The sequence below is a fragment of the Amphiprion ocellaris genome, chromosome 10 (assembly GCF_022539595.1).
Source record: "Amphiprion ocellaris isolate individual 3 ecotype Okinawa chromosome 10, ASM2253959v1, whole genome shotgun sequence".
In the NCBI taxonomy this organism is placed as follows: Eukaryota; Metazoa; Chordata; class Actinopteri; family Pomacentridae; genus Amphiprion; species Amphiprion ocellaris.
In genome coordinates this window covers 34,583,906-34,610,221 of record NC_072775.1, presented here as the reverse complement: position 1 = coordinate 34,610,221, position 26,316 = coordinate 34,583,906, and the positions used below count along the sequence as shown (strand labels likewise).

General features: G+C 35.9%; 1 protein-coding gene across 3 annotated transcripts; it reads right to left on the bottom strand.

Annotated features, from left to right (window-relative positions):
* Window positions 1-1,211: 1,211 nt before the first annotated feature.
* Window positions 1,212-24,381, bottom strand: tmem71 (transmembrane protein 71). Of its 3 annotated transcripts, XM_023289776.3 has the most exons (12): window positions 24,193-24,381; window positions 21,442-21,492; window positions 19,946-20,035; window positions 19,794-19,847; window positions 17,919-17,964; window positions 16,728-16,937; window positions 11,192-11,475; window positions 10,879-11,073; window positions 9,457-9,523; window positions 9,187-9,248; window positions 8,028-8,077; window positions 1,212-7,933 (listed from the first exon to the last, which is right to left on the bottom strand). In XM_023289776.3, exons 4-12 carry the CDS (start codon window positions 19,822-19,824, stop codon window positions 7,910-7,912), a joined length of 969 nt encoding a protein of 322 aa, XP_023145544.2. In that variant the 5' UTR covers window positions 19,825-19,847; window positions 19,946-20,035; window positions 21,442-21,492; window positions 24,193-24,381; the 3' UTR covers window positions 1,212-7,909. The 3 variants fall into 3 exon arrangements, with proteins under 3 accessions (XP_023145544.2, XP_023145545.2, XP_035812939.2); XM_023289777.3 differs by lacking the exon at window positions 19,946-20,035; XM_035957046.2 differs by lacking the exons at window positions 19,794-19,847; window positions 19,946-20,035.
* Between the last annotated feature and the right edge of the window lie 1,935 nt (window positions 24,382-26,316).

The following is a 26,316-nucleotide window of genomic DNA, read 5'->3' as shown; positions in this document are numbered from 1 at the left end:
AAAAGGACATGACATTTACAGACGGCAGAACTAGACTTCGCCAAAACTCACCTGATGACTGAATGAATGAGGAAATCAAATAGTGTGTGTGGCTGAAAGAGGGCGGAGACTGAGAGAAACTCGAGGTTTACTGAGAAAAACCTGGTCCAGACCAGGTTAGATTCATATAGTCTGTTACTACGGTAACTGACCGAGAGTTTAAGTTACCCCTCTTTGTGAAACAGGCTAGAGTTACCCCTCTGTCTCTGGTTTGAGTTACCTCGCTTTGTGAAACGGAAAACTCTGAGTTTCCCTCATTTCAGGGTTAACAAACTCAGAGTTTTCACTAAACCTGCTTCGTGAAACGGACCCCAGCTGTGAGCATCAATATTATGGGATGTAGTGTAGTTTGAACAGCAAAACTGCAGCATTTAATTAAACTATTTAATTAAAATTATTAATAAATTGTCCAAAGTTAGCCGAGATTTCGTCCAAAATACCTGAAATGTCAACAAAATGCTTTTCTAAAGTGACCTGAAACTTTAAAAAAAAATATTAAAAAAAAAAAAAAAAAAAAAATCCAAAACAAAATGACTAAAAAAATAAAAGGCCTGAATGATGAGTTTAGACTCTGGTTAGATTCTAATTATGTTCCATAAATGTTCTGATAAAGTTCTAGTCACATCTTTAGTTGGCTTTTTTAAATTTCCCAGAAGGTTTTTCCTGCAACTATAAATGAATAGAATATATAGAAATAAAGTATAAATAATTAAATGAAGGATAAAGTTCTCTAAAGACGTACTCAAAATGTTGGTTTCTATATTTTTTTTAAATGTTCTTCTTCAGTTTTCATAGAACATTGTGGGAATATTTTATATAAAAAAATGGTCTATTTTATGTCAAGTTAATCAACAACATCCTCAAAATGTTCCACCTTTGTTAACACAGAACATTACAGGAACTTTTATTTAAAAAAATTCTTTCATCTTCTTCCTGAAAACCTTATTTTGAAAGTATCATAATCTGACAACATCCTGCAAACGTCCTTTTGAAGTTTCAAAGTAAATCCTTCTGTCTTAATCAGCTTTTAATTTGAAAAATAACCGTAAAACATTCTTTTAATGTTAAATTTAACAGATTAGATGAGATTTTGTGGGTAACAAACAGTAAAATAAACCTTTAAATTAAATCTTCAGCTGAAAAAAAGAAGAAAAAACGACAGAAACATGAAGTTTAATGGATCATAAACATTTAATTGGATAAAAGAAAACACTTTCACCGACAAAATGTAAAATACAGTCAGAATTAAACCTTAAAACGCAGCAAAATTAATCCTAAATATCGTCGATAAACAACAAATTGTTTATTTAGATTATTTATTTACTGAAATACACTAAATAAAGGACGAGTTCATCCTTCAAAGTGTCAGTTTGGAAGCAGATATAATAATATGTAATTCATAATTTGTTCGTTTGCGTCTCGTTTAAGGTTTAATTTCAGACGTCATTAGCAGGAATACAGTAAAACAGACATAATAAGTGCATCACAAGCAGAGTGTCACATTTCCAGCTCTGGAAATAAGTGCAGTCAGAGTTAAAAAAATAATAAAAATAAACTATGTACAACGTTAGTAAAACCACATTCAGTAGCTGCATCACAGAATCTAAACATCCAACGGTGACATTTACGAAAATTCAATGAAATGTGTTTTTATTGTCTTTTACAAGAAGATTTTAATATAAAATAAACTTAATCCGTGTTAAGTTTTATCATTTAAAGCTGCATCAATAGATTTTTAGCCACCAGGGGGCAGCAGAATGAGAACTTTCTATAGTATTTGTGTGGTTTTAGCTCAGTTTTGGTCTCCTCCAATGCCGTAAAAACCAAAACCAGGAGCTAAAAGAGGCGAAATGCAAACTACACATCTCACACAGTCAATATACAAATATTAATAAGTGCAGCTTTAAATACAAAGTCAAGCGGAGCAGTAATAACAATATCAGATATATATTCTGATTTTCATTCAACATTTCCTGAATAATTTGGCACTTTGATTAAAAACATCAGATTATTCAGAAACTCCTGATTCATACTGACAGAGGGAGATTTAAAGGTTCGGTCACACCAGTGTTTCAACGTTTAGAATCGCCTCGGTAGTAAATTACCACAAATCTGTCGAATGTAAACGATGACGAAGCTACATGTTGACTTCTGGTTGACAGAAAAACGTCTTCGAATGAACCCAGTGAACTCATTCTGCTGTTAGAGACTCAACCAGCAGCGTAACTGTTGGGTTTCTGCGCAAAAGGTGGTGCAAGTTGCCACAAAATTTCCCAAAAAACGGCAAAAAGAAAGTGAGAATGAATGTTTGTTGGTGTTTTGCGAGTCTTTTATCGAGATCAATGGTTGTCGGTGTTCAAAAACCTGTAGATAAAACATTAGTTTGTGAACCATTTTGAAGCCTTGAGTTTGTTTTAAAGCAGACGTGATGAGTTTTATCGTCTATTTTCTTCTAATCTGACCAAAATTTACAACATAAACATCGTTGTATTAAAAGAGACTTGAAACTACCTATTGAGACCATAAATTCTTTAGAAAAAATGGCAACTGAAGCAACAAATCATGTAAAAGTTAGCTAATTCTCTCACAGACTTCTGTACGACCCGAGTCACCCCCTGCTGGCTGGTAGATAGAATGCAGCTTAAAAGTTTCATTTTTCTTCCTTTCGCCGCTGACGTCCATCTGTCTGTGGATGGAGAGCTTAAAGAATCATATCTCTTATTTATATTCTAAGTAGTATTTTTCGGCTAAGTCTTAGCTTTCTGGTTTAGCCACAAACTTCACATGATTTATTCACTGATGGTTCGTGTTTACGGTGGCGTTTTTGGATGTTAATCGTTGAAACTCTTCCCAACATCAGACCCTTAATGGACGAATGTTTTGTCAACAAATAAAACAAACATTAGCTGCAACTAATTGGACGAATGCTTCAGCGGTAAACTGTCAATTTCCTGTTTCTGAAAACTGCAAATCTGTGTTTATTTGAAGTTTATTGACAGTTTCTTGAGGCAGGGAGTTGCCCTGAACGCCCCTGATTGGTATAAAGTCGTCTAAACCTCAACTTCACGCAAACATGGAGCAGACTACGAGATGTTACCAGCCATGGTTCGTGTTTATCAGGGCGCTTTTGGACATGAATCGTCTAAACTCTTCTCAACTTTGGACCGTTAAAGGACGTACGTTTAGTCAATAAAGAAAACAAACATTAGCTGCCACTGATCAAACGAACGCTTCACTCATAAACTGTTAATTTGTAGATTTCTAACTGAAGGCTATTTCCAAAACTTACCCTTTAATTACAAAAACAGTAAATGTGCTTCTGAAAAACTGTGAAATCTGTGTTTATTTGAAGTTTTTGAGGCAGTGAGTCGCCCTGAACGCCCCTGATTGGTAGAAAGTTGTCTAAACCTCAACTTTACGCAAACATGGAGCAGACCAGGAGGCGCTCCCAGAATGCAATGCAGCCCGTTTACATAGATGATAAATGGATAACATGCTAACATGGATCAAGAAATTGCAAATTTCCAGCGTTTCTATTCAGTTTTTCAATGCTTAAATTCAAAATGTGCTCAGAAACCATGGGCGGAGGACGACTTCCTGTTAGTTTTTCTAACTTTTGCTAAGTGTTGACACCAATAAACTTTCCTAAGACGTTTAATCTAGAGTCTTCTTGCTGGTGTGACCTGATTTTAACTCTTCATGCTGCAGATCTGATGCATTTGCAATGGAAAAACTCCCAGTAACTGGGAATTACGATGATCCTTGTGTGGCCTGAACGCATCCTGTGTAGGTTTCAGACCATCTGGAACATGAAGAGCTGAACTTTTCTCGGCTCCTCCGGTCGACTTTATGACGCAAAAACAAACATTTACGGAGTTGATCTGCGCTGCAGGAAGCTCAGATCATCTCCTCGTTCTTCAGGCTAGTTTGAGGCCTAAACATGATTCGATTTTTACAAACTTTATGCGGTTAAAACCTCATAAAGTTGGACAGTACTTGATTCTTCTCTTCCTGATTTATTCTCTGGAGTTAAAGTACTTCAGATAACTTTGTGACTTTACAGATCCAAATCCACAAACGTTCTCCCGGATAATTTCTGAGCTTTAAAACAGCTGTGATTCATTTTCCTACACTTATTGCTTCCTAAATGACAGATCGGAGCTTTAAATGTGTGAATAAAGACCAGACCTGTACAGGATTCAATTGGTGTCAAAATAAACAAACAAAATCTGACAAAAAAAATGAGCTCAAAGTTCATTAAATCGTACAAGACGCTACATTTGATTACCGATTTTCTTGCTTCTTTCACTGATCAGGATGTATTTTCTACTTTCCACAGTTTTAGTTTTTACTTAAAAAATATGATGTGGGTGGGGCTTAAAGCACTGCGTCCTCATTGGTTGATTTTTAGCTTGTTAGCACAGATCGATCAATACTGGTTTTTCAGCGCTGACATCAATACTAATTAATAGTCATCAAAGACACCGATAACTAATATTTGGAACAGATATGCATTAAATGTTGTACATTATTGTTATTATTACATGTAACATTCATAACTAGGCTGCTTCATCAATATTAATGATTTGTACTTATTGATATTATACCTGATTGATTGATTAGCATTGATCAGTTTGTCTCCTGTAGTTACGTCTGTTCATCTGTCTCTGTTTTATCACTTTTGAGTTCCGGATCTGAAAACATTTTTTGCTTTCCAGACTCTGTTCCAGGCTAATCTGATGCTGCCTCCTAGCTTAGCTGCTAGCTGCTATTCGTTAGCGTAGCTTCAGCCACTGTAAAACTGTGCTTCTTGATGTTTGTGCTTCTTGTTCAGTATTTGCTCGTTAGTTAGAAGAGATTATTAAAGATAATCTGACTTTAGAAAGACGTTACCATGCTGCAGATAGCGTTAGCTGCAGGGTAAGAGGCACTGCTAACCTTTCAGTGGTAGCATTAGCCTAGCACTGTTAGCAGAATCAGTCCCACCTGCTCTGACACCAACAGGTGAACTATTCTGGTGTTTTCAGTTTAACGGGGAAACAGAGTGTTAGATTAACAATAGCCGCAGGCTAAGAGGCATAGCTAACCTTGTGGAGATAGCATAGCTGCATGCTAGAAGGCAGAGCTTACCTCTCAGTGATACCATTAGCCTAGCCTAGCATTTTTAGCTCCAGCTGCTCTGATGTTAACAAGGCAATTATTCTGGTGTTTTCACTCTAACTGGGAAAACGAATGTGCTAGTTTAGCATTAGATGCAGGCTAATGCTAGTTTAGCATTAGCTGCAGGCTAAGAGGATAGCATTAGCCTAGCACTGTTAGCAGAATCAGTCCCAGCTGCATTTACACCAAGAAGGAAACTATTTTGATGTTTTCAGTCTAACAGGGAAACTGAGTGTGTTAGCTTAGCATTAGCTGGAGGCTAAGAGGCACAGCTAAGCTCTTTGTGATAGCACTATTAGCCTAGCTGTTAGCAGAGTCAGTCACTTTCATGTGTCAGCTGCACTGACACCAGAAAGTGAATTATTTGGGCGTTTACAGTCTAACAGGGAAACTAAGCATGTTAGTTTAGCGTCAGCTGCAGGCTAAGAGGATAGCACTAGCCTAGCACTGTTAGCAGAATCATTTCCAGCTGTACTTACACCAAGGAGGGAACTATTTTGGCGTTTTCAGTCTAACGGCGAAACTGTTAGTTTAGAATTAGCTGCAGGCTAAGAGGCACAGCTAAGCTCTTTGTGATAGCATTATTAGCCTAGCTGTTAGCAAAAGAAGCTCCTGCTGCTCTGACATTAACAAGTGAACTATTTTAAGCATGTTATTGTCAGATTGTTTTATGTAATGTTCTGCTACCGTCTGCTAAGTCAAAGCTAATACGCTAATTTACTGCAGCCGTTTCTGTTTTATCACATTAGCTTTTATTGCTGATTGGCTGACAGTCATGACATGTAGCCAATCAGATTGTGCTGTAGGCGGGACAATGCTGAGACCACAGAGTGATTGACTGATAAAAATAACAGTAAATAACATTTAAAAAATGCAGAATATCACCCTGATAATGGATTAATCTGTAATATTTAGAGAATTAGCATGAGTCTCTGTCCCATCACCACGATATCACACATTTTTTGTCCTTGTGCACGAGCTCAAATGTGCACGTGACACAATGTAATTGGAACATTTCCTATTTATAGAGATGTGTACGAATTAAATCTGTTAGATAAGTTTTAGTTCACGTCTCAAACACTAAAATTGAACTGAAACTAAAAAACCAACATTAATTAAGAAAAAATCTCAACAGTAATATTCAAATTATGACACAAATTTAATCCCGCAGCTCTGAAATATGAAAACCGGAGCTGGGAGGGATTTTCCTGCCTGTAGCCGGGTGGAGTTTACTGCAAAAACTCACGTGGATTTAACAGTTTACCTGGATTCTGTCTCCGAAAAACACCTGAGAGCTTCAAAAATACTAAATCCTGATCAGTCTGCTGCTGTTTATTAAATATTTAAGGTCAAACCTGCTTCACTTAGGGAGTTTATTTAATTTAAATATGTTAAAATGATCTGTTTGTGTGTGGATTTTTATAGTAACTCCACCCGTCTGCTGCAGCACGAGGCATAAATCAAACACCCCCAGATTCCAGCAGCATTTTAGGCTTTAATTGACCAACACTTCCCTGCATTATTACTATTTTAATTATTATTTCATTACGATTCAGCTGCTGGTTGATACAATAAAAGGCACTTAACAGCTGAAGAGTTTCACCACAAAATGATTTAAAATGTCGGTTTTTAATTTAATTAAAAAGATACACAGATTATTTTGTTGAAGATGCACCAGAAAACGTGATTTTTTTTTATAAATTAGACAAAGAAATCTGATAAAATTAAGTTTAGTCTGTGTGTTTTTGTCTGTTTAAAAGATTACAGGAATAAAAATCTTCACTTTAAATAAAACTTACTTAAAATCAGGATCAGTCAAAACAACAAGAATAATGATTATTTACCAGAAAATGAGAAATTATCATTATTTTCTGTCAGAAAACACATTTTTTATCAATGAAACACACAAATCAGGTAAAAATTACATTTATTATGTGTGTTTTTGTTTCCCTGTTGGTTTAATTTCAGTCGATGGCTTTAATTTGAAAGATTACAGGAATAAAAATCCCAAAAATTAACCACTGAACTCAATTATTTTCACTTTAACTAAATAAAATTAACTTAAAATCAATCAAAACAAAGAAGACTGATGCAGATTATTTACCAGAAAGTCAGAAATTATCATTATTTTTTGTCAGAAATTGATAAAATCTGGGCCGGTGCAGCTTTAAGTAGATAAAAAATCATTTTATTTTGGAGTAAAACTCTTCATTCGGTTTCTTCAGGAATAAAAAATGGCACTTTATTTTAACTCCAGGTGATTTTTTGTGCATTTGGTTTTTCGAAAAAGTCACAGTTTCTCTAGTTTAGGTAGAAGTGAGGCTTCATGTTTGTGTTTTTAACCTGAATTCAGACGTTTGGTCACTTTGGACGCCCAGAAACAGCCGCTGACGACAGAAAACATTTTTATACTCGATATGATTATTTATCTGCTAAACTACGGAAACTCTCTGAGCCCCTTCAGCATTTTAACACCAACAGACTTGATTCTTCACAGCTTCATCTTCAATCTGACTTTACAGGTTAGAAATGATTTTAGAGAGCAGATTTTAATCTGCTGCTGCTGCTGCGAAATGTTCTCCGGAGCTCTTTAACATGCAAACAGGAAGTAAAATAATAATATTACTTAAAATCTTATTTCTACTGAGTCCCGTCACACCTTCTCTCCTGATTCTCTTCAGTTTCAAACTGTCTCCTCTTGGGTTTTTCTTTACTCGTTTCTTGATGTTATGTCCTAAAAAAAACAGAATCATAGGAAACTTTAACCTGTTTCTTCTCAGCAGGTTGAATAAATTAAATAAATGAAAGTAATTAAAGTTGAGACTCACCTCCGTCTTCGCCCTCCTCCACTCGCCCAGCGGCCCCGACTTCGTCACGACTGAAACAATGAAAACTCAGAGTTTTAACACTTAGAACGTTCTTTAAAATGAAAATATCTGTATTAAAGATGCAGAAGAGACATAAAATTACCACAGAGACAATGATCACGAAGAGACAGAAAATAACCACAAAAAGACAGAAAATGACCACAGAAAGACAAAAAATTACCACAAATAGACATAAAATGACCAAAACAGGCGGAAAATGATCACAAAGAGAATTAAAATGACACAAACAGAAAAACTCAGATTTTTAACACTTAAAATGTTATTTAATATAAAGTCTTCTGTATTAAAGCTGCAGAAATCTGATACTTATTCTATGAAGCGTTTAGTTTCCGCTTTAAACACATTTTTTGTCTGTAAATCAAGTATTCACACCATTTGTTTAGTGAATCATGATCACTTACGATTAACCAGGTAAGAAAACAAACAAAGGATGTCGGCACACAAATACAAAACTTGAATAAGAATGATTAAAAAATCTGTAAAATATTGAAATTTTACAAAAATAAACATGAAAATTCAACAAATCCTGGATCCTCTATGCACAAAGTTTTGTTTTCTACTTTTATTTTGTGTATTTTATTTTAAATATGAGTATAAAAGTCAGGTTTTTCTTCTTCCACCGCTTCAGTTTCACCCAAAATCTGTTTATCTGGACTCTGCTCAGCTGTAAATAAAAGTATATTAATCGGCCGCTTCAAATAGTCTGAACAAAAGAATGTTGTCTGACTTTAAAAAAGAAATAAACAAGACACAGAACTGAGACAAGACGACAACAGAAAGACAAAAAACAAGACATAAAACAGCACAAACAAGACAAAAGGAGACACAAAATGAACACAAAAAGACCAAACTGTCCCAAAGGCTCTAAAAATGCCAGAAACAGAACAAAAAACACAAAAACAAGATAAAAAACAACAGAAAACGAGATGCAAATCGAGACAGGAAATGACAAAAAAACTCCATGAAAATGACCCAAATGAGACAAAAAATGACACAAACAAGACAGACAATAGCAAAAAATAAGGCATAAAGTGACAAAAAACGAGACAGAAAATGGGTAAAAACGAGATAAAGGGGTAAATAAGACAGAAATACTCACGCATACATGTTGTAATCATCATGAAGACGGTCGATGTTAAAGTGAAACTCCACCACAAACACCTGCAGAGAACAAAAACGACTCATTAAACCTTTAAATGTGGGTTTTCTGATGCAGTTCTGCAGTAAATGTGAGGCTCAGGTGCTGCAGCATCGACATGTTTAATAAAATAAAGTTTCATCTACACCTGGTTCACCTCTCCTCTGTCAGTTTATCAGGCTGGTTGGTTTGTCAGATTGTTCTATAATAACAGAAAAAAACTGGTTTTACCCGGAGAACAGAGCAGCGAAGATGAAGATGACGAAGACGAGGAGGAGGAGAGCCTTCATCGTTAAACCTGAAACACAAACAAACAAAATAATATGAATAAACCTTCAGAGTGTAACAATAAACTAATAAATCAAGTTTCTATTAGTGGGACTTTGTTAATTTAACATCTAAACCAATCAGATGGCAGATGAAGGCGTTTCCCATCATGCACTGCAGGTCAGAGAGCAGCGGCAACGTTTGGATGAAGTCAAACTGGATCATCTCTAAAAAATACTCAAACTTTGTGTCCACAAAAGACAGAAAATGACCGCAAAAAGACAGAAAATGACCACAAAGTGACAGAAAATGACCACAAAAAGACAGAAAATGACCACAAAGTGACAGAAAATGACCACAAAGAGACCAAAAATTACTAAAAGTGACACAAAATGACCACAAAAAGACAAAAAAATCACAAAAAGACAGAAAATGATGACAAACAGGCAGAAAATTATCACAAAGTAACATAAAATCTTCACAAGGGAAGGAAAATTACAAAAAAATGTCAAAAAGTGACCAGAAAATGACACAAAAAATGAACGCAGTGACACAAAATGTTAGAAAAAAAAAAAAAAGCAAAAAATATCACAGTTTTGGGAAATGATCATAAATTACCACAAAATGTCAACAAACTGACAAAAATATCAACTAAGTCACACAAAATGATCACAAAATGACCACAAGTTAAGGAAAATGACCATAAAGAGACAAAAAAATGACATAAATGAGCAAAAGTGACGGAAAATGAACACAAAAAGACAGAAAATTATCACAAGTGAAGGAAAATTACCAAATGTGACAGAGAATTACCACAAACAGACACAAAATGACCACAAAGAGACAGAAAATGACAACAAAGCGAAACAAAATGACCAAAAAGTGACACAAAATGACCACAAAAAGACACAAAACAACCACAAAGAGACAGGAAATGACCACAGCTGAAGGAAACTACCACAAAATGTCACAAAATATGAACAAAATGAGCAAAAATGTCCACAAGGAAAAGAAAATTATCATAAAGTGTCAAAAAAACACAAAGTGAAACAAAATGTTCACAAAAAGATGGAAAATACCAAAAAGTGTTGGAAAATTACCACAAAATGGTACAAACTAACCACAAAATGTCCACAAAGTGAGTAAAATGACCATAAAATGTCTAAAAGTGATGACAAAACAAGAACGCAGTGACACAAAATGTTTTTAAAAAGACAGAAAAGTACCGCAAAGTGACACAAAATGACAAAGAGACCTAAAATTTCTAAAGAAATGACCTAAAATGACCAGAATCTCGTCTATAAAGCATCACGTTGTCAATCTGACGTCTGAACCAATCAGCTGCCGGATGAGGCCATTTCCCATCATGCACTGCGTGTAGCTCACCTGTGTGCTCAGGTGAGGCCTGACAGCAGCAGGTGTTGGCGTAGAACGGCGAGGGGGGCGGGACTTCGGACAATCCGCCCAGCGACTGGGTGAAACGCTCCTTTGATTGACAGATCTCAGAGCAAATCTCTTCCTGGATGAGCATCTTCAGGGGCGGGGCTTCTTTGTCCAGAGGAGGCGGGACTTCGGTGGGATCTGAGGGAGGAAAAACAAAAATAAGAGTTTTAACCAGAAATGAGGAGATTTGAGGAAGTAAAGTGGAGCTGAGATGAAACTAAACTTCCTGTCTGAGTTAATTTGTAAATGTATGAACCGTAAGTGAAGCTGCGGCCGTCGTCCAGCTCGGTGCTGTTCAGTCCTCCCCAGGCCGGACCCTCCAGGCTGCTCCTGGTCCAGTCCAGGTCCTGGTCCTGGTCCTGGCTCAGGTCCAGGTCCTGCCTCTGGTCCTGGTCCTGGTCCTGGTCCTGGTTCTGGTTCTGGTTGGTCCTGAAGACGCCTCTGAAGACTTTCTCGTCCAACCAGGACTGGCAGCTTTCAGTCACGTCGCTCAGCAGACGAACCAGAGAGCTGCGAGGCCTCCGACGGCGCCGGAAAACCCTGAAAAAGATCCATTTCAGTTTGTCTTTAGTTTGGTTTGGAAGCTGCACACCTTAAATGTTTCTAGTTTACACAGAAACGCTGAATAAAATCTGTTTTTTGAAGGTTTTGTTCTATAAATCTAGACCAAAAACTTTACTTTCTCATCAGATTCACCTTTGAACATTATTTATAACACTGATTATTCCATTCAGTGATTCCTTGGTTAATTGAACCAATGATTTGCTCATAAAATGTCAGAAAACACTAAATAAAGTCTCTAAACGCACTTATTCTAACATATAAGGAACAGAACAGCAGGAATCTGAATATTTTAGCCAATAAACAGTTTTATCTTCATCACAGCTGCAGTTTGTTTCAGTTGTTCACTTTCTGCAGATTTCACCAACAATATGGAATTTTACTGGTATTTTTTCACACTGTTGTCCGTCTCTCCCCACTGATATCCACACAGTCAAAGACTACGGCTACACAGTGACACAAAATGTCCACCAGTAGGTGCACAATGTCCACAAACTGTCTGCAAAAGGACAAAAACAATCACAGCGTAATGAAAAATGACCACAAATTATGCACAACGACCACAAGGAGGCAGAAAATGTCCACAAAGTGACACAGCATGACTGTAAAGCCACAGAAAACAGATCACAAAGTCAAACAAATTCACAGAAAATGTCCACAAGGAGACAGAAAATGTCTACACAGTGAAACAACATGATCACAAAGGACACATAATGACGATAACATGACAGAAAATGACCATGAGGCTGTGCAATATGTCCACAAAGAGACGCAACATGACCACAAAATGATGATAAAATGATCGAAATTATTAGAAAGTTGTGCAAAATGACCACAGCCGACAGAAAATGTCGACAAAGTGATGCAAACTATGCACAGTGACAAAAAAATGACTATAAAGTGACACAACATGGAAACAATGTCACAAAAAATGATCATAAAGTGGTGGAAAATGATCACAAAATGAACAAAATCAGAGAAAATTACCACAACGAGACACAACATGATCACAAAGGACACATAAAGACTATAACATGGCAGAAAATGACCATGAGGCTACGCAATGTGTCCACAGAGACAGAGAATGTTCACAAAGACACGCAACATGACCACAAATTGATGAGAGAAATTATAACACAGTTGTGCAAAATGACCACAAAGTGACAAAACACTCTTACAAAGTGTAACAAAACAACAAAGTGACACAAAAGGCCCACAAAGGGACAGAAAATGTCCACAAAGTGATGCAAAATATGCACAAAGCGACAAAAAGAGACACAAAATAATGCACACTGTCAACAAAGTGGCATAAAATTGCCAAAAAGTAACACAAAATGAGAAAAAAGTGATACAAAATGAGAAAAAAGTGATACAAAATGAGAAAAAAGTGATACAAAATGGCCAAAAAGTGAAACAACATGAACAAAAATGGACAGAAAATGATGCAACTGTTAATAAAGTGACACAAAATGGCCAAAAGTGACACAATATGAACAAAAAAATGACACAAAATGATGCAAACTGTCAACAAAGTGACACAAAATGATCGAAAAATGACAACATGAACAAAAAGTAACACAAAATGATGCAAACTATCAACAAGGTGCCACAAAATGGCCAAAAAGTGACACAAAATGATGCAAGCTGTCAACAAAGTGACACAAAATGACCAAAAAATGGCACAAAAAGGACAAAAAGTGACACAAAATGATGCAAACGATCAATAAAGTGCCATAAAATGACCAAAAGATGGCACAAAATGGCCAGAAAGTGACACAAAATGACAAAAAAGTAACACAACATGAAGAAAAAGTGACACAAAATAATGTAAACTGTCAACAAAGTGGCACATTAACAAAAAGTGATACAACATGATCATAAAGTGGTGCAAAATGTCCAATAAGTTGATGTAAAATGACAGGAAATGTTGAGAGAGGTTGAACTAGTCCCGTAATAAAACTGTGCTGCCGTCCTGAACAGATCAGAGGAACCAAACTGATGGAACCAAAAAGTTTCTGCTAAGCTCAACAAACATCTGTCAGGAGTTTAGGAGTAGGTGTTGAGGTCCAGACCTCGACCAAACTCTTCTAATATTGATGGAGCAGCGTTCAATAACACCACGGTCTCCTAGCAACTGTGATCGATGACATCACTGTGTGGCTCCTGAAGGCAGCTGATGTCAGACGTGAAGAATTTACAGCTTTTAAACGGCTCGCTCTGATTGGCCGCCGACAGCGACCTCACCGCTGTAAAGAGGCGTGCGTGCACGTGACTGTGTGAGTGTGCACGTGACTGTGTGAATGTGCACGTGACTGTGAGTGTGCACGTGACTGTGAGTGTGTGTGTCTAACAGCGGCCAGGTGTTTGGCAGGACTCTGGATTATCTCAGCTGCTGATGTGACAAAACCAGAACAGGTTGTTCAGTTCAGGACAGCTTGTTTCTCTGATCTGCTTCTTTTAGCTGCAGCTGATTTCATCTACGGCTGATTTTACCTGGACTAAACAACGCTAGGGTCAGGTTTACATGATGAGCTGCTAACATTACCTAAGTTTATCAGCAGGCACATCAGCACGGTAACATCAGTCTTTGATTTCAGGACATAACCAGGACACAAAGTCCAAAAAGTGACACAACATGAAGAAAAAGTGACACAAAATGATGGAAACTGTCAATAAAGGGGCACAAAATAGCCAAAAAGTGAAACAACATGAAAAAAAATGACACAAAATGATGCAAATTATCAATGAAGTGACACAAAATGACCAAAAAAATGACACAAAATGGCCGAAAAGGACACAAAATGACCAAAAGTGACACAAAATGCGGTGAACTGTCAACAAAGTGACACAAAATGAACAAAAAGTGACACAACATGAACAAAAAGTGACACAAAATGATGCAAACTGTCAACAAAGTGGCACAAAATGACAAAAAAGTGACATAAAATGAAGAAAAACTGACACAAAATGGCACAGAATGGCCGCAAAGTGACACAAAATGATGCAAACTATCAACAAAGTGACAGAAAATGGCCAAAAAATGGCACAAAATGACCAAAAACTGACACAATCTGTCTACAAAGCAACACAAAATTACCACAAAATAATGCAAAGTGTCTATAAAGCAACTATAAGATTAAATCTAAGTGACAAAAAACAACCACAAACAGAAACGAATCCGGTCAGATAAAAGGTTTATAGAAGTTTGTCAGTGTCACACAATGAATCTGATTATTGTGTCGGTTAACCATGAATCTGCTGTGACTCTTCGATACAAACCAACACCGACTCTCTGAAGTTTACATAATTCTGTTGTCTTAAAACACAGTGAATCTTTTCTTCATGGTCGGTATTTTCCATGAACACAAACACTGTAGTTTATTTTGACTCAGAGTCACACCGTCCTGCTGCCATAAATACCCACTGAAGCACCAAATGAGGATTAATCCGCCGCTGAAAATAGTCCCAGACAAAAGCCCGACTTCCTCCTGTTTGCCTGATTCAAAACCTGCAACAGTTTACGGAACCTGAGGAGCTTTTTAAAGTGTTTTTAGCCTCCTAACAGCTACCAGAGCAACAGCGTTACACATAAAGACATCATTACTGAAACCCTGGACATGCTACAGTTAGTTAGTTTATACTTTAGTATATTTCTGTTAGATTTACCAGCATCGTAAACAAAGATGACAATAAAACAGGCTGTCTCTGAAGTAGACATTTATATGTTGACTCATTATGTTCCTTTAATTCTCTGTTATCAGTATTTAGCTGTATTTGTATTGTTATAGCTTAGGATGTGTTTTAGCTACATGCTAATCAAGAACATTTTCAGAACATTGTTCCACCAGGTGGAGCCTCTTATTGTTTAATCCTGTAGAGACCAGAGGAGGCGTCACTCAGATTACAGTTCATGTTGACAAGCAGAGAGCATTGTGGGAGTTTAGCTAGCAATGGGCACCATGACAAAGACTTCTGTGATGCTTAATGACCTCCGGGAAGAAGAGCCAACTCATGTAAAACAAGCCTGGATCAACTAGGACAGTGTTTCTGTATCACAGTGACAAACAGGATGGAACTGAGACACTTTTGTGAGGTTTAACTAGCAATGGGCACCATGACAAAGACTTCTGTAACACTTAATGATCTCTGGGCAGAGTTAACTTGTTTATGACAAACCTGGATCGACTAGAACATTAGTTCCATATCACAGTGACAAACAGGAGTCACTTTTGTAGGGTAAAACCATCAACGGGCACCATGACAAAGACTTCTGTAACGCTTCATTAACCTACAACTAAACTCGTGTTTAACACAAACTGGAATCAACAAGGAAAGTTTAGCACAGAGGATTGTAGGAGTTTAGATAGCAACGAGCCCCATGACAAAGACTCCTGAGATGCTGAATGAGCTACATAAGTGCTTATTTGTTTATGACAAGCCTGGGTCCACCAAAACAGTGTTCATGTATTGCAGTAATATACAGGATGTAACTGAGCCGCCTTTGTGAGGTTTAACTAGTAATGGGCACCATGACAAAGACTTCTGTAATGCTTAATGACTTCCGGGCAGCGCTTATTTGTTTATGACAAGCCTGGATTGACTAGGACAGTGCTTCTATATCAGAGTAACAAACAGAAGTCACCTTTGTGGGAGTTTAACCATCAACGGGCACCATGACAAAGACTTGTGATGCTTAATGACCTAATTAGTGCTTATTTGTTTATGACAAGCCTGGCTCCACTAGGACAGTTTTCAGGTATCACAGTGACAAACAGGATGTAACTGAGCCGCCTTTGTGAGGTTTAACTAGTAATGGGCACCATGACAAAGACTTCTGTAATGCTTAATGGCCTCCGGGCAGCGCTAATTTGTTTACAACAAGCCTGGATTGACGAGAACATTGGTTCTATATCACAGTGACAAACAGGAGTCACCTTCATGGCGTTTAACCATCAACAGGCACCATGACAAAGACTTCTGTGACACTTAATGATCTCAATTAGTGCTCATGTATTAGAGACAAAATCTCAGTGGCCTAATTTGTGTTATTAATAAATCGAGTTTTGATAGATAACGCTGGCGATTGCTGATTAAGAAAATCACTCAAGGTTTGCTTTCCTAGCATGCTGCCAAAAATTGCGTTCTCTCTTTACGACGCGTAAAACAAAAGATTGGGTTTTAGTTCATTAGCTGATCAGTCTGAACACACCATCTCTAACTCTCCTTCTCACCTGACCAGGTTCTCCTTGTAGGAAATGCTGGTTTTGCAGGGTGTCAACGACACGTTGCCGTCGTCGTCCCAGGAGAAACTGTCCTCGGTGACGTCGTAGTATCCGTTGGTGAGGAGTCGTGGTGAACGACGGCAGCTGCAGGGATCACCGCCGTCCGTCGAGGAATAACAGACGTAAGAAGAGTCGGGAGAGAGGAGAGAAACGTCCATTCTGAGGGGGAATAGTCCGATAAAAAGTCTGATAAATATGTTAAAAAATCACCCAAATGTTCAGCTTAAGTCACTACATATTAACATGCTTCCTACATCAACGTCTAGAGCTTCTTTACAGGTGAAACAACTCTTATTATCAACAACTAAAATCTGTATCATACAAAAGTGGCTCTCAAGCTCATTTCTAACAAATAAGTTACAAATATGTGTAAATATCAGTTGTTAAATGTTGTTTTTGTTTTGTAATTTACATATTTTTACAATAAAATGCATTAAATCCTCAGTATGTTTATATTTCAATTCAATTCAATTCAATTTTATTTATATAGCACCAATTACAGGCCAAATTGTCTCAAGATGCTTTACAGAACCCATATGCCTGAACCCCCAGAGCAGCTCTAAGGCAACAGTGGCAAGAAAAACACCCTTTTAACGCGAAGATATTTCAGCCTAAAGTTTGGTGGATCTGTAGCAACAAAAAAAAATAAATTGAAGACTTTTATAAATCATATTTCAGCAAAAACCCTTAGCAACAGCAAGACAGTGCATTAAAAAAGTGTTTGAAATCATCATGATGTGAAGCATGGTGGTGGCAGCATCATAATGTGAAGCACGGAGGTGGCAGCATCATGATGTGAAGCACGGAGGTGGCAGCATCATGATGTGAAGCACGGTGGCGGCAGCATCATGTTGCAAGAAGGTGCATTCAAAAAAGTTTTTAAAAATATTATCAGCTAAATGTACTCCAAGTACTGGAGGTAAAAGTATTCAAGGTAAGCAGCTTTTCTGACCTTTTGGACATGTGAGCCTTTAAAAATCTACATTCAACATCCTACATTTTTAAATAAATTCAGTAATTTATATGTATAAACGTTTAAATGTATAAATTCTCTTCTGAACTTGAAGACAAGCCAGTATTTCCACATAGAAATCAAGCACAGAGAGGTTCCTAAAATGTTGAAGAAGCCAACGTTTGTACCTGTGACAGGAGTGACTGCTCCTCAACCTCCGCTTTATGGGGGAACCTGAAAAACATTAAAGATTCTATGAGTTACTTTAAGAAGCAAACAGTTGGAAACCAAACCTCCACTCACATACTAGACAAACAGGTTTCTAAATAAAGTCATCTGTTATCAGCAGGAGAACATTCCTGAGGCCACTTCAGCAAACATCTGAACAAAAGAGACGCGATGGAGATAAACACTGAGCAGGAATGTGACAGACAACAGGACTACTGTTCAAGAACACAGCTGAGAGAGTCCGAGGAACTTTAGTCAGATCTGTTTGGTTTGTTGAGTTTTATCAGCTGCTGCTGTGAATAAAGATGTGCTGTCACAGTGAAAACAGATTTCTACTACGTAAACTTGATTTGTTCAAATACTAAAGGTTAAATAAGTGATTGCAGAAATATTCACCCCTTCAAAGAGACTAATTCAACACAGAAACCAACAGTTAGTAAATGGATGATCTGAGGTCAGTGATTGTAGCATAAAGACTCCTGGATCTGAAGGTCCAGTCTCTGGTGGATCAGTACTCCTGGATAGAATGACACTATGAAGACTAAAGAACCAAGAAACTCTGGGAAAAGGTTGTTGAGAAGCATCAGTCAGGACGACATGTTTCTAAGTTCCTGAACATCCATGTAAAGCATGGTGGTGGCAGCATCATGATGTGAAGCACGGTGGTGGCAGCATCATGATGTAAAGCATGGTGGTGGCAGCATCATGATGTGAAGCACGGTGGTGGCAGCATCATGATGTGAAGCACGGTGGTGGCAGCATCATGATGTGAAGCACGGTGGAGGCAGCATCATGATGTGAAGCATGGTGGTGGTAGCATCATGATGTGAAGCATGGTGGTGGCAGCATCATGATGTGAAGCACGGTGGTGGCAGCATCATGATGTGAAGCACGGTGGAGGCAGCATCATGATGTAAAGCACGGTGGTGGCAGCATCATAATGTGAAGCACGGTGGAGGCAGCATCATGATGTAAAGCACGGTGGTGGCAGCATCATGATGTGAAGCATGGTGGTGGCAGCATCATGGTGTGAAGCATGGTGGTGGCAGCATCATGATGTGAAGCATGGTGGTGGCAGCATCATGATGGAAGCATGGTGGTGGCAGCATCATGATGTGAAGCATGGTGGTGGCAGCATCATGATATGAAGCATGGTGGTGGCAGCATCATGATGTGAAGCATGGTGGAGGCAGCATCATGATGTAAAGCACGGTGGTGGCAGCATCATGATGTGAAGCATGGTGGTGACAGCATCATGATGTGAAGCATGGTGGTGGTAGCATCATGATGTGAAGCACGGTGGTGGCAGCATCATGGTGTGAAGCATGGTGGAGGCAGCATCATGATGTGAAGCATGGTGGTGGCAGCATCATGATGTGAAGCATGGTGGAGGCAGCATCATGATGTAAAGCACGGTGGTGGCAGCATCATGATGTGAAGCATGGTGGTGACAGCATCATGATGTAAAGCACGGTGGTGGCAGCATTAACTGCAGCTAAACATTCATCATCTAAATCCAGACTAGAAGGGGGTGAATGTTTCTGCAGCCACTTAATTCACATTTTATTATTTTATAGAAATCTGTTTCCACTTCTATCCCTGTGATGTCATGTTAATGATGTCATGTTAATGATGTCATGCTAAAAGGGGAAACTTTCATGAATACTTCTTCTAGTTACTGTATTACTGCAGTCGTCTAAAACAGTGACGTAACTCTGGAACTTCTAACTCCTCCGAGGAGCTTTTAAATCTGAAACCCTCATGAATCCACCAGACGTGGACCTGAGCAACTGTAAAGTTAAACCTCCTCGTCCAACAGGAAGTGAATGACGTACTTGTAACGGCTCTGGAGAAGAACAGCGACATGTTTGTCTGCAGAGTCTGTGGATCTGTGGAAGAAACCCGACACGGCGCCGTTAGAAACTCAAAGACACCGAACCAGATCAGGTTAGAGAGGCGTTTCAGCCACAGCAGCAGCAGTACGTACGAACAGGAAGTCTTTCTATCCAGGTGAGTTCAACGTTTCACAACCATGAAGAACCAACAGATGTCTTCTGTACAGTTAGAATGACAGAAACTAAGGAGAAAAAGTTGAATTTCCTTCATTATTTGTTTTAAAAACAATTGAAATAAGTCCAAACATTAAAGATATTTAACTGTTTACATTTTTACAAACTTTTCCACCCAACGTTTCGTCAACAACTTCTCTGTTGGGGAAAAAAAACACCAAAACGAAGGTAAAAGTCATCATACTTAATCAAAACCACTTCATCCTACAGGTCTCATTTTAAGAAATCACAGAGAAAAAATATTTTCACCAGATTCTGTAAAAAAACATCTAAAATTCTGACTACTTAGCACAACCAAGAACTGAGTTTCCTCAGATCACACCATAAACAATTTTACAGGCTCTAGACCTCAATATTCACACTTGTTAAGATAATTAAGTTTCTGTTTTTATGGAAGGATAAAGTTCTTCTGTTGGGACTATTTGAAGCGGCGGATTAATACACAGGTAATGAGTCCAGATAACTGTTTCTGGATGAAACTGAGGCTGTGGAACAAGAAAAATCTGACTTTTATCCTCACATTTAAAATAAAATACACAAAATAAAAGTAAAAAACTAAACTTTGCTCAGAGAGGATCCAGGATCTGTTGGATTTTCATGGAAAATCATAACTTTAGTCCCACATAAACAACTTTACAGGCAACCTGAATATTTATGTTTATTTTTTATTACTAGTTTCATGTTTATTGATATTTTATTGCATCTTATTGACTATCTGGTGCTAAATTTTGTTGTTATATTTCTGTTTAATATTCATGTTTTAGTTACTCAGATGTTCATTATTAATGTTCATTTATTTTTTTGCATTTTAAGAGCCATTTTTTTTATTATTTACTCAAATAATTTTGCTGTAATATTTAATAATGTGCACTTAATAGAAATAAAACTGATAATAATCACTAGTAATACCTCTAATGGATCCTGTATAGTTCATCTACTGACACAAAACTGTCCAAAATGACTCCAAATTGTGCAAAATGACTAAAAAAAGTCCAAAATACCTCAAAACTTGTCCAAAATTACTCCAAAAAATCCAAAATAACTACAAAATTGTCCAAAATGACTCAAAAAAAATCCAGAATAACCCAAAATTGTCCAAAATGATTCAAAATTGCCTACAATAATTCACAAATGATCTAAAATGACTCAAAAATGAACCATAAACTCAATATTTACATGTGTTCAGTGAATTAATTTTGCTTTTTTCAGCTTAAAAACACTTTAAATGTGAATAAAAAACATTTTTGCTGCAGGTTTGAATAAAATCTCTGAACAGAAACAGACTCAGAGCTAAAATAAAACCTGTTTCTGTGACTTGAGCTCGTCTTTCTGATGGAATTAAAGCTAATTAAATCTTCTCTAATCCCTGTGCAGGAAGATCTAAAGCCTTCAGGATATTTCGGTGGATTCTTACCGTGAAACTGGTTCCTGATCGTCTTCACATCCTGCAGCTCAGAGCTGCAGCCTGAGAACAAAACGAGCAGAAAGTCAGAAAAACATGAGCTCATGTTTCCTGTTAACCCTTCAGCTGCTGGGAAAAACAGCCTCTCAGGCTTTTATCTAACTTCTACTGACTGTTTCTGGAAATAAACTTCATTAGTTGTCAAACTTTTACTGTTTTCAAGCAGAAACGCAGATTTCAGCTTTATTTTTAACACATAAACCACCTTTTTATGGCTTTAATCTGACTTTATTTAACATAAACTCTGCTGTGAATCATGAATCTTAAATTAAACATTTAATAAAAACATTAAAGCTGATCAGATTGTTACTTCCTCGGTAGTTATGAGCTTCAGAATATTGAAAAAGTTTAACATCATGTGTGAAACTAGGTCATTATTTCAGAGTCATCACCAGTATTTCTTCTTTTCTAGTCTTATTTATTTTTATTCTGACTCATGTTTAAACTCAGATCTTATTGCTTTTCTATTAGAATCTGCATTTATTCTCATGTTTTTATGAATTACTGAATGTTTTCATCACTGCATATCAGAATCTAGATGTTTTCTCACCTAAATTAAAATTAATTAGCTTTGATTTTCCTCTAAACACTGCCTGCAGTTCAACCTAAACACTCTGAATTTTATTCCCCTGATCATTGGTCTCATTTGAGTCACTAAAATCTTCCCGGTTACACAAAAAACTGCAAATTTTTTAGTTTTTTACAGAATCTTTTTCAATCAAACGCTTTATTTTTGAAGGAAGTTTTAAATGAGACATGTAGAGTAAAAGGATGAAATGATGACGGTTTTAAAAAGAGTTAAACGCTTTAAACTCTTTGTTTTGTGCCTGAATAATGTTTGAGTTTGACAGGAAGTTTGATCCTCCAGAAAACTGAAGACTGAAGGATGAACTTCAGGATGTTTAAGAGTTGAATGAAAACATGAGAAATGCTGCTGGACATCTAAACTCTGATGTTTATTTATTCTAACCAGCAGTGAAAAAATCAGCGGAAGAACAAAGAAAAACAAACAAAAAGATCGACAGCAAAAGATAAAACTTCAGACGACGCTCAGAAATAAAACTAACTAAATGAAACATTTAAAGGTTTTAAATTCTAAAAGATTAAACATGAACTGATAATAAAAGTAAGAGTTTATGAAGAAATCTAATTCTTCAGTGGAGATTTGATGGAATACAGAATTTGTTTTATTTAATTTTTTTTTATAATCCCCAAAATAATCCAGATATGTGATGAATCTAATTATTTTTATTTACAGATCATCTTTAAAAACAACAAAAGTGTTGAAAAGTGCAGAAAACAGGCTAAAAAACAAAAAAATTAAAATCAAAAATATAAATAAATAAGATAAAGTAAATATAAATAAAATATTATAATATTAAGACCACTGGGAGCAAAAAAAAAAAGCCCCAGAAAATGTGTATAGTTTGAGTTTTTTCCTAAAAATATCAGATAAATTTGACTTTAAATGACAGTTTATGTATTAATAATATATAAACTATATTTAAACTATATAATCTATAAATTATATGTAGTTTAAATACTATATAGTTTACAATACTGAACTATTAATACAATTAATAGCAAAAAAGGCCCCAAAAATGTGTATATTTTGAGAAATGTCAGACAAACCGGACTATAAATGACAGTTTTTATATTTATAATATATAAACTAGATTTAAACTATTTAGTATTTAAACTATATATAGTTTATAGATTATATAGTTTAAAATACTGGAATATTGAGATCACTGAGAGCAACGAAAAGCCACAGATAACGTGTATATTGTGAGATTTTTCCTGTAAATATGAGAAAACTGGCCTCCGGTAGTTTTTATTATTTATTTAATCCCCGTTATCCTCCATACTGGACCCCCCACCAATCCCCTGTTTCCCATCATGCCTTGCAGCGGCTGCTGGAGCTGCTGATGTTGGAGGAAAACGCATCACAGGAAACTCTGAGACAGATCGAAGCATTTTCACACTAAAACGTTTTAAACACTGATTTATTCACATTTTACAGCCTTTAGAGCCATTTTAGTGTTTATTTTTATTTTTAGTTTCACATTTATTCATGTCTTATTGCATCTAATTGAATAAGTGGTGATAAATTTGAATTTTACTGTCATATTTCTATTAAATATTCCTGTTCATGGCGCTTAATCTGCTCATAAATTCATTATTATTGGGGTTTCGTGCATTTTAAGTGCAGTTGTTTAATTATTTACTCAAATAATTTTGCTCTAATGTTTAATAATGTGCGCTTAATATAAATAAAACTGATAATAATCACTAATAATACCTCTACTGGATCCTATATAGTTCATCTAAAGCTGCTTTTTACGATTTTTAGCTGCATTCCTTCAGTATTTCCACCACAAAATATGTGTTTAAGTGATATTACATTTCTAATATATATTAAAAGACAGATTAAAGTTAAAATAATAATAAACCTCGTCTTATTTCATGATGTAAATACAAAAGGAAGGAAGTGAAGATCATTTCTAAGCAAATAACTGTTAAAATGTGTTTTTAGGTTTAATTAAAATACATTTAAAAAGCTTCAATTAGTTTAAAATGTCCAAAAAAATCTCAAACCGCGCTTTTTTCTGCTAATATTTTATATTTTTATGTTGATTTCAGCAGAATCTGCATCACAGAAAACGGACAAAGAGAAAATAACGGATCTGAAGCTCAACTCACGAATAGTTTCCTCCCGAGTCCTTCACCGGAAGCCGATAAAAACTGTTTTCCCTCCAACTTCCGGTTTGGTTTTTCTTCTTTTCTGTGTTTTTCTCGGCAGGAAAATGTTTTTAATTCCGTCTAAAAGAATAAAAAGCTGAAGATCTTCGACTGTCTGAAGCTTTCTGAGCCCCGCCTGCACACCGGAAACAGCTGTCAAACACAAAACACAACAACACGGGCTCCTGACGGGCCTTTCAAAGTAAGAGCACGAGCAAGCGCGAAAGACGCATTTCAGAGTAAAAGCACGAAAATGTATTTTTATATATATATATATATATTTATATATCTATATCTATCTATCTATCTATCTATCTATCTCTCTCTCTCTCTCTCTCTCTATATATATATATATATATATATATATATATATATATATATATATATATCCTACAGAAACACAAAAAACCCACAACAAACAAAAAACACAAAAAGCAACAAAGAAACCCGACCAAAAGCACAAAAAAAACCAAAAACACACAAAAAAATACAAAATAAGCACAAACACCAAAACCCTCGCAAAAAACTAAAGAAACTCCACAAAACAACACAAAAATACCAAAAAACCTCACAAATACAAAGAAGTATCCAAAACACAAAAAAGCAACAAAGAAATCCCACCAAAAACACACAAAAAACAAAAATACAAAAAAAACCCCACAAAAAAATCACCAAAAAAACAACACAAAAAAACTACAAAAACACACAAAAAAGCACAATAACAAAAAATACAAAAAATCACCAAAAAAACTACAAAGGAAAACAAAAACCAACAAAAAAAACCACACAAACCTAAAAACCCACAAAAACCCCCCACAAAGAACAGAAATATTTAAACATATTTTCATTATTATTACTGAAGGATTTATTGTTTTATTATTTATTATAATTTATTTTAATTAATGTCTTTATGAAAAGAATCATTTAAATTATAATAAATTCATCAAGAAAATTTAGAAAAACATTCATTTATTTTCTGTTAATTTTAGCTTCTGGTGTCAATTCAGAAGACTTGAAATAATTTTTCTTCCATGACTAAATAATAAAAGATAAAATAAACGACAACATTTGGCAGAAAATAAGATACAAGGAGCCACATTATTTCGCTCAATCTACTTAAAAAAATAAGCATTTTTAAAAGTTAAACCTCATGAAGAGGAAGTTTACGGTTAAAACTGAAGCATTGTTTGTTCAGTGTTTCCCAAAATGTCCTGATTTGTCCACAACCTGAAGATATTCAGCCAAAAAGACGGAAAGAAAACAGAAAATATTCAACTTTAAGATGCTTCAATCAGAGAATTTAGAGAAATTGTAAATTGATCATCAAAAATAGTTGGTGATTAATTTAAAAGTCAACAACCATCAGATTATTTAATTATTATATCTATATTTGACATTAATAACATCAATAATCTATACTAACTGATCAAAACCTCAAAAAAACGTGATTTTCACATAATAAAACACACAAAATCATACAGACGTCTCGTAAAATTAGAATATCATGGAAAATATTTTATATTTTTCAGCAGACATTATTCTTTAATTGATCTTTTGAAATTTTCCAGTAGTTTGAGGTTTATATAAGCTGTTATCAAAGTAAAAACTTATAAAAGTTTTAAATATTTCAGTTTATGAGTCTAGAATATAAACTGTTTTTCTGTAAGTCTGATGAAAAATCCTGAACTTTTTCCATGATATTCTAATAATATGAGATGTATCGGTAATACTGAAGGCAAAACACATTTTCAATATTTTATAAATTACTAATTATTAAATTCATGTTTCAGTTTCCATCAGAACTGTTTCCTGATTGATGTATTTTATTGATCAAAACTCACCTTTTTCTGGATCACGTTCAAATATTCAAAAGAGAAATTCATTAAATGATCTGTAAATAATTCTCTGAAATTCTCACAAACGTATGTTTCTGTTTCTCTGGTGTTTGATTTGATTTGTCTGCAGAGCTGCTGACATCTAGTGGTCGTTTTAAGTCAATGTAATTCATATTTAGAATTAAAAAAATACTTTTATTAATATTGAACTAAAATCATCTAAAAAAAAAAATTTTAAAATAATAAAATA

What these genes read in the sequence shown, in the direction of transcription:
- tmem71 (XM_023289776.3), bottom strand. Translation starts at nt 19,824, where the DNA reads ATGTCGCTGTTCTTCTCCAGAGCCGTTACAA. An exon ending in CTTCTCCAGAGCCGTTACAA is followed by an intron (nt 17,965 to 19,793) that starts GTACGTCATTCA and finishes AATGTTTTTCAG; the next exon opens with GTTCCCCCATAAAGCGGAGG. An exon ending in CGGCCGCAGCTTCACTTACG is followed by an intron (nt 11,074 to 11,191) that starts GTTCATACATTT and finishes TTCCTCCCTCAG; the next exon opens with ATCCCACCGAAGTCCCGCCT.